General features: G+C 32.4%; 3 protein-coding genes across 6 annotated transcripts in view; 2 read left to right on the top strand and 1 right to left on the bottom strand.

The window, feature by feature from the left end:
- The window catches only part of LOC149729293 (uncharacterized), a 127,683-nt gene that overhangs the window by 59,325 nt on the left and 59,996 nt on the right, over nt 1-8,362 (bottom strand). The window lies entirely within an intron of this gene.
- On the top strand, nt 2,108-4,926 carry LOC149729298 (uncharacterized). 2 transcript variants are annotated; one of them, XM_089886195.1, is made up of 4 exons: nt 2,108-2,441; nt 2,852-3,175; nt 3,331-3,519; nt 3,870-4,059. In XM_089886195.1, the coding sequence occupies exons 1-4, from the start codon at nt 2,390-2,392 to the stop codon at nt 3,920-3,922; spliced, it is 618 nt and encodes a 205-aa protein (XP_089742321.1). In that variant the 5' UTR covers nt 2,108-2,389; the 3' UTR covers nt 3,923-4,059. The 2 variants fall into 2 exon arrangements, with proteins under 2 accessions (XP_089742321.1, XP_089742320.1); XM_089886194.1 differs by lacking the exon at nt 3,870-4,059 and adding an exon at nt 4,781-4,926 and having other exon boundaries at nt 2,109-2,441.
- LOC149729299 (uncharacterized) lies at nt 4,970-7,847 on the top strand. Of its 2 annotated transcripts, none has more exons than XM_089886182.1 (11): nt 4,970-5,105; nt 5,641-5,940; nt 5,991-6,254; nt 6,321-6,452; nt 6,516-6,592; nt 6,646-6,878; nt 6,933-6,964; nt 7,020-7,075; nt 7,422-7,479; nt 7,538-7,584; nt 7,643-7,847. In XM_089886182.1, exons 1-11 carry the CDS (start codon nt 5,054-5,056, stop codon nt 7,718-7,720), a joined length of 1,329 nt encoding a protein of 442 aa, XP_089742308.1. In that variant the 5' UTR covers nt 4,970-5,053; the 3' UTR covers nt 7,721-7,847. The 2 variants fall into 2 exon arrangements, with proteins under 2 accessions (XP_089742308.1, XP_089742307.1); XM_089886181.1 differs by having other exon boundaries at nt 7,538-7,581; nt 7,640-7,847.

Here is an 8,362-nt window from a genome sequence, read left to right on the forward strand (position 1 = left end):
TATTATTTCGTGTTATTTACGTATATTCCTATTTATAAATACACTTAATAATCAAAATTAACAATGATTTTAAACTGTCCCAACTTATCCTGTGTGTTTTCGAATTTGTAATATTTCACTTGTTGTGCGGATCGCTAAATAACTCTTCGTGTGTTTTATTATATTCTTAAATTGGTGTCAATTAATAAAGAAATGATAGTACTAATTCGTGGTATTACCCAAAAACCGTCATCTATTTTGATTTTGGAAATATTAGGCAATATGTGCTTAAGGATCACATCTTACCCCATTGTGTACTATATGAGAAAGGATTGGTAAAGAATATGTGTAAATACGCTTTGTACAACTCCTGAACCATGGGTTAAGACTTACACTAGATAACGTTGTCGTCGCCTAAAACGTTTGTTTTGTTAGATAAGCCGTAATCACGCAGTAATTATAGGTAATTTCTGCCATGACCCACCACAGCCAAACCTGACAACATAGTTATCCACAGTCTAAAAATTATAAATATATATTATGATTTGATCTCAATCAAGAAATTAAAGAAAGAGTTCTGAATTAAGATTTGGAATAAGTGCGTAAAAAATTGCTCAAAATAAACAACAACAACACCAAGAACAACTTTTCGACGAAAATGGATCTATATGACCAACACCGTGCTCAATAACAAGCGGTTAAGGGAGTTTCCCTGTAGAGAAAGAAGTAAACAGGCAAACCGATTGCTCAGATATTTGATTGTAACCGTAAAGACTGACGGGCCGTATTTAGTTTGTAATTAAGTGATTTATTCTACCTTCATAAGTCGTTGCTGAAAAGATTTCTATCAAACATTAATCATAAGTCTTATTGTGAGTTTGCAAGGTTTGTAAAAAACATTTACCTATTTTTAATTCCAAAGTGTAAATATAATAAGAGCAAGAAAGTAATGCAGTTTTGTGTGGGTGCAAATGCTAAAATATCAACCTGCAAGTAGAATTACTTATGTATATATTTTATATTACAGTGTTTAAACATCAATGTATTTAGGTGGCACCATAACAAAACACCAATACAAATAAAACTGTTTACCAGTATATACTATAAGAACAATGGTTTTATGTATCTTGACTGCATTAGATTTTAGATAATATTTTGGACGGTAAAAAATAAAAAATATTATTACTTGTACAAACACTTGCACTAAAATTGTTAAATTGTCAAATTTAATTCAAATAACTTCAAGTGGTTGTACAAGAGGCCTGCCAATGCTGCTTTTAATTGTGTTGCTGCTACCTTACAGTGGTAAGATAAGATTGAAAATATAGTCATATAATACGCAATATATTCAGTAACCATATAGCTAAGTTTTTCAAACAAGGCAGTTTTATGTTTTTCTTATGGCATTTGCCATGATATACTTACTGTTATTGGTATTAATAGATAGGAAACTTTTATCAAAAGTGGTGAAAAGTCAATATGAACACGTGCCTTGAAAGTTTTGTACCATGTATGCTAGGCTGTCCTTTACTAAAAAAAAATTAGCTATTTAACATTTTATAGTGTTTGTGTAGACAATATATCTTTTGTGTTATCATTTAATTTCATCTTTCTTTTAATTGTCAGTTTTAGTATTAAACAAAAACCATAAGAAATCATATATACATAAAACTACCAGTTTTTGCATTAATAGTATAAATGTAGCATAAAGTTTTATATATTTCTAATATTTAAGACAAGTATTAATAATGCTTTTCACTTCCAACATATACATATTTCCCAGTGCATTTTACATGTCTTTGCTTTTATAATGTATGTGGCTTTCATGACCCCTTCCTTAAGTGAGCGATTATAATAGCCAAATGAAACTAGGTGCAAGATATACATACATATTGATGTATGTGTGGTCACACATGAAATATGTGTTCAATGAAGCTTTATTAATCATTGATACAAAGCTTTCGATTTAGGTTGAACTACAAATATCTTACTATGAACTAGGCCAGTGTATGTATAACTCTCTTGGCTATAACTGTTGAAATTAAGAAATATTTACCAAGTTAATGAAAGAAAAAAATCAAGAAAGTAACAGATAAGCAAGTAGCAGAATAGGTTTGTTTAAGCAAGTTAAACATAAAGAATAGATCAACATTTCCATTATGTCAATTATATGACTCAGTAAATATTAACTCTTGTGGAAACAAGGAAGTAATGTAGGAGTAGTGTGAGTAATACATGCTATGCTTAGTAGTAGTTTAATCATTGGTAATTGGTAATTGTTACATTAGCCAGTCCTGTATTATGAGTTGATATGAGGGAGAGAATCAAATTTGCTTATTAGTGCATTTTTATGTAAACGATTGTACTAACATTTGTTGCAGTTAAAGTGTAGACTGTATACACAATTACAATGAGTATCCAAACATTTATGCTGATGATATTTGGAAGCTTATATGCTACAGGTAATTACTTCTAATTATTATACAATGTTTATAAAAATGTTTTTTCTTTTAAACCCTTTTTTACCTTCTCCTACAGGAAATACATTGACACTTAACTAGGATGGGGAGTTGGTTCAGTGTATTTTTGCTCTTTTGTTTGTTTCTATTATATATCCCAATGGTTTTAAATTACTCTGTGTCTTGAATTTATAAATAATAAAATATACTTAAACATGTGGGTATAAATACGCAATCACAAACTGGTGATATTTGTCATTCAAGTCTAAACTGAGTGTGTATTTATGTATTCCTGAAGACTCATTTAAGTTGTGTGTTTCATACAAATACTGGTACTTATACAAAAAAATATAGGGAATTGCCATATTACAAGTTCCTACAAAATTGATTTTTAAACAATATTTTATTAACAGCCAATCCAACCATCAATCTGCCATCACCTGGTAACACTGCAACAAGAGCACTTGGTATAACCAACCTTACAATTTCAACAACAATATCAACAACCCTCTATGATACATGTGTATGGACTTATGGAATCAAACAGGAGACCTTTTATAGCAAAAACTTTGGTTCATGCTTGACACCTAGCAATGCTGAAGTAGCAGTTACTTGTATAGACAATGGTGGTGCTGTGACATCACAACTACGATTCATTCAAGCTATTACTGCTAGTTTTAACTTAACTGTACAATGTGATGGAATAATGGTTTCATTCATTACTATCATTATACAAGGTGAAAAACATATATTTTATATAAATAGTTTGCCATGTTGTGGGTTTATAACAGCATCTACAATTCAGTGGTCTACTGTGAGTGTAAAATATAAACTAATGTGAATATACATGATATCTATCATTAAATTTTAATATTTTACTGTTCATACACAGCTTGTTCATCTCCAACACCCAACAATGTTCCAGTCAACCCATCAAGTGGTGTCTACAAAACTCAAGCTAACTTCCAGTGTTCCCATGGCTCAACTTTATTTTATGTAAATGGAACAACTAGAAACACTGCAACCAAATGCCTTGCTACAGCAGAGTGGGAGAATGAAAAGATAGTTCAATGTTGGGCAGGTGAATGATCTGTGGTATATTTATAAGTTATTGGTGTGGCTTTACCATATCCACAATTTAATAATGCGAAATAATGTAGCCCAAGTATTCTCACAGTTTAACCTCAATTGAAAGATGCGTAATTATGGATAAGATATACATCAGGGGTCAGCAACCATTTTCATTGCAGATTTATATTCGCCCCGCAGGCCGCACATGGAAAACTCGCCTATTTTAATAACAATTCATTTACAAAACGAGAATCAATAACAAAACGAAAATAAAAACATAAATGCGTTAAAACGTTAATGGTTGGTAGGGCACCAATTCCTCCAAGATATCGAAGTTAGAATCAATGCCTCTCACAGCAGACATTTCTTCGATGCGTCGTGTAACTGTCCTGGCAGGAAGACTGACTGACTGAGACTGATTCGAGATTACACTCCGTTTCTCTGGGCACACAATGTCAACAACCATCAATAAACATTCTAAAATAAATTTTCCGTCGGTAAAGGGTTTCATTTGCTTGGCGCTTAAGGAGATGACTGCACAACTTGCAAGTGTGTTCTATTCTGCCTTTTCTCCTGACTTCTTAAAATCGAACTTTGTTGTTCCAGGTTCCGTTTAAGTTTATCCAGTTTGTTAATTCTGGACTGCTCATTTAAAGCACTGCATTCCCGGTGCTTTACTTATTGCAGCGTAAAGAAATATTTGTCTGTCCATGAATCATTAAATACTCTGCGTTCATTATCTACTTTTCTTCATTAAGCTTCCATAATATTTTGTGGTACATACATAGCTTACTCACTTCTCAACAACTTCAGTTATAATGATACCATATTATCCGAAGGCATATAAAGACAAACGCAATTGTGTAGAAATAATATTATTTCCTGTGGGAGTTGACGTAACAGTGGGCAGGATGCAAAGTTAAGAATTATCAATCAAACTGATAACATGTCTGTGAGATGGTACTAGACTAGACTAGAGAAAGATACAATAAAAACAAAAGCGAGCTTATAAGCAATATATCCCCGCTGGAGCTTATAAGCAATATATTGTTCATAACGGGCCGGGTTTAAGGAAATTTACGAAACAGTGCGCAGGCCGGTCAAAATGAGCACCAGGCCCGCGGGCCGTAGGTTGCCGACCTTTGACATACACTATATGTGATTGTTGCTTGTTGGTATACTACAAGCATCCCTGCACATTAGGTATAAGAAATCATTACTCCTAAAAGATGTGATGTCAACTATATTGGGATAACATACACATTTATTAGCACCAACTGCTGCATTGATTGGCAACAATACCATTTGTGCTGGAAACATTGCTACATTCCAATGTACTGCAACTGGGGGTGTCCCTTCTTTGGATAGAGTTGTAATTTATTTCAATAATCAAAATCAAACAGAAAAAATGGAGTAAAATATTAAGCTGGTATTTATTTAGTTGTTTCTACCAGGTGGTTGGAAACACATGGACAAGCAATTCACTGAGTAGTTCAAACAATGGGGATATAGTGGAATGTAGAGCTATAAATAGCTACACTGCCATGCAGGAATATACAAACTTGGGAAGAGACAGCAAGTCATTAATTGTTCATTGTAAGGACAAAATATTTTAGTTTCTGTTTTCTATATGCCTGTGATTCTGTGCACAAATGGTTTTACTAACACAACCAATAGCATTAGCTGTACTTTCACATCACGCTAAACTCTTGGTATTTAGAACAGAATCAGGGACTCTTATTTTATTCCTAAACTCAAACATATGCTATTGAGTATTGACACACTTTTATAAAAAAAATCTTTTCATGTTTCAACAAAGTTTCTTAGTTTCAAGTTTAGTTTCATTTCTTCTTAAAATGGTAAATCTACTTTCAATCTGTGTAGAAAGTTATTTGGTGAAGGGAAGTGACATTGCATAAAATTATTATATCATTGAAATTGGGAAAGTAACTCTGTCAAATAAATTAGTTTTTTAGTTAGTTATCATCTCAACTAGTCGTAATTGGCAATATAATGGCAGTTTACGCTGCTTTGGTAAAAAATATTTCAGTTACACCTACCAGTTAATATAGTGTTGTAAATTAGCAGAAGTGTTCAAGTTCTAGTTGTTATAAAAAACCTTGTGCACCAGATTCAGCAACGAACCCAAAGTTTGAAACCAAATTCACGGATCTGTTGATCAATTCAAGCAGTGATTACCTGCTTAGATCAGATGAGACAATGACCATGAATTGCTCAGCTGATGGAAACCCTGCTGTAACTTGTAACTGGTCTTGTTCTTCTACAAATTGTGGTAGTTTACCAAACACTTGTAAGATCAACAATGTAAATGTTATTGATTCCACAACCATCACATGTATGGTTGGTAATGGTGTTTGTGGAGGTGGTACTACCAGCATTACTCAACACATAACAGTGGTACCTAAAACTAGTAAGTTGGAATGTGATTAATGTCAGCTTAACTTATCATTTATTCAACAGGAGTACCATACATAGTGGTTGATGGAACAACAACAACAGCTTCTACCATCACAAGAAACAAAACAGAAAGTTTAAGTTTATTTTGTGGAATTCAAAACCAAAATGAAATGAACACGTTGATATTTTGGAAGAAAGATGGATTTGTTCGTTCATTTGGATCATTGTACATACCTAGTGTGGCATCATCAGATGATGGTTTATATGTTTGTGAAACATCTGATGCTTTTGGAAACTTTTCTACTTCTGTTAGTTTGACAGTTCTCTGTAAGTGGTTCATTTTGATAAACAGTTGATCCAATTGGTATTTCTATATTTTTTTCTTATCTACAGATCCTGCAGAACAGTTTCAAATCACCAATGGCTTGGGCACCTTATGTGAATGGGGAACTGCTGGACCACAATATTGTAACATCACATTCTCACTGAATCCAGTCACACATTCTGCCATTTTGAAGAAAAATGGTAAGGATATAACTGTTGCTTTCAAAGTTATATATCTTATGTTTAAGTGATGTCTTCTTGCAGGGTTGATTGCTGATAATGATTTCAAATATAAACCTCAGAGCACAAATATTCAAAACTATGTATTCATGAAGAATCAGGTTGGTCTTATCACTAAGTTTATTAATACATCTAACTTCCTTCTACTTTGCAGCCAACTCAAAATGACACTGGTTCATACACATTGACAGTGACATCATCAACTTTTACTCCTGTCATCTTCCCATTCACAGTTCTTGTTTCAAATCCTTTTGTAGTTCCTAAAGATAACACAGCTACTATTGTTGGGGCAGTTCTTGGTTCAATAATTGCGATTCTTTTGATCATGAACGCATTTCTTGTTGTTAAACTTTACAGAAACAAGAAACCTAAAACCCCCCACCCAAGGTTTGCATGTAAACAACCATAAATTCACATCTATTCATGAATTTCTATTTACAGATCTGAGGGAAACAGCAACACTGCAGCTGATGGTAGGTTAAACATAGTTTTGTAATATGAAAATTAACCCAAGTGTATTTATTACAGATTATTTTGAGTTGAACCAACCAATCAACCGCAACCATACAAGCCAACCTGTTGTGGTAAGAAGTGGTTTTTATTTTAATAATTTGAGACAAATTATGCACAAAGAATATATTTTTTTAAAATATTGAAAAAAAGTGTAGTTTAAATGTATAATTTCAAAATGAAAGTGGTTGCAATGTTTGTATATATTGTTTGCTATTCACACAGGAAGTCATATATCTGTTACGAAGTTAAACATTTAGATGTTTAATGTGTACTCAACCTACCACTTTGTTTAAACAGTTTCTTGACTGTTTGTGTATAACAATCGCTTTACTGAGAATAATAATAAAAAAATAAAAAATTTCATTATTTTAACAAATATCGCTTGTTAAAGAAAAGGCTGGTTTATTATTTTTACAGAGATCTCAACAATCAACAAATTATGAAAATCTGAAGAACAATGTCAATGTAACAAGAAGTAAGAATTGACTTTTTATTCATTGGTTTCCTCCAATCTAACTTTAATCTTACTACAGATGAGCAAGGTTATGCTGATATACAAGGTGTGGGGCCAAGCGTTGTAAGTTATCCCAATGTATTTAACCATATGATTAACTTATTGTGTACGATATGTCCAGGCTACAACATCAAACGATGGATATGAAACTTTTATTGGAAGGAAATACGAGAATACGGCAGGGCAATCCTCATCAAAGTGAAACCCAATATGAACACATGACTTTGTTTATATAAACAGATAAGCTTTTATTTAAATATCTTCAAAATGATTTAACAGAGATCTTAGGGTTAAAAAGAATTAGACTCAATCTAACATTTAACAAACCAAGTTTGTGTCAAAGAAACTATTTGTTTTAAGATAATGTAAATTTGTACTTGGTGGTTGTTATAAAACATGTAATGTGAATTTAATATGCGAGCATTTAAGCATACGTAGTTTACATTAAAGCTTTATTGTGTAACTGTGGTTTATTAAACCAATATTTTCTTAGTAGTATCATTCATACCAATGTGATCTGCCTTATCTGTATTATTTTAATTTATTTGTATAATATTTGATTATTTGTTATATTTTGTAACATGCTGTCCTGACTGAAATACTGTCATACATTATCTTTAATTTACAATACATAGTGTTATGTGTATTGTATATGTAAACATTACACTGTGGGTAAATTGTAATAGGAACTGTTTAAACAGCACCTACTCATTTTATTGTTAATTGCTAACATGTATGTTGTGTTTACTTCCTTCTTTCCATTGATGGATACTTGTGTAAGGAACCGATACAAGGAAGTAACGAATCACGTTTAAACAACAACTAAAATTGCAAGCTAGCGTTT

Source organism: Ciona robusta, chromosome 10, assembly GCF_009617815.1.
Source record: "Ciona robusta chromosome 10, ASM961781v2".
NCBI lineage: Eukaryota > Metazoa > Chordata > Ascidiacea > Phlebobranchia > Cionidae > Ciona > Ciona robusta.

Coding starts and splice junctions, on each gene's coding strand:
- LOC149729298 (XM_089886194.1), top strand. CDS start 2,390: ATGAGTATCCAAACATTTATGCTGATGATATTTGGAAGCTTATATGCT. Junction 2,442..2,851: donor TGGAAGCTTATATGCTACAG/GTAATTACTTCT, acceptor TTTTATTAACAG/CCAATCCAACCATCAATCTG. Junction 3,520..4,780: donor GATAGTTCAATGTTGGGCAG/GTGAATGATCTG, acceptor CACATTTATTAG/CACCAACTGCTGCATTGATT.
- LOC149729299 (XM_089886182.1), top strand. CDS start 5,054: ATGCAGGAATATACAAACTTGGGAAGAGACAGCAAGTCATTAATTGTT. Junction 6,879..6,932: donor CCTAAAACCCCCCACCCAAG/GTTTGCATGTAA, acceptor TTCTATTTACAG/ATCTGAGGGAAACAGCAACA. Junction 6,965..7,019: donor CAGCAACACTGCAGCTGATG/GTAGGTTAAACA, acceptor TATTTATTACAG/ATTATTTTGAGTTGAACCAA.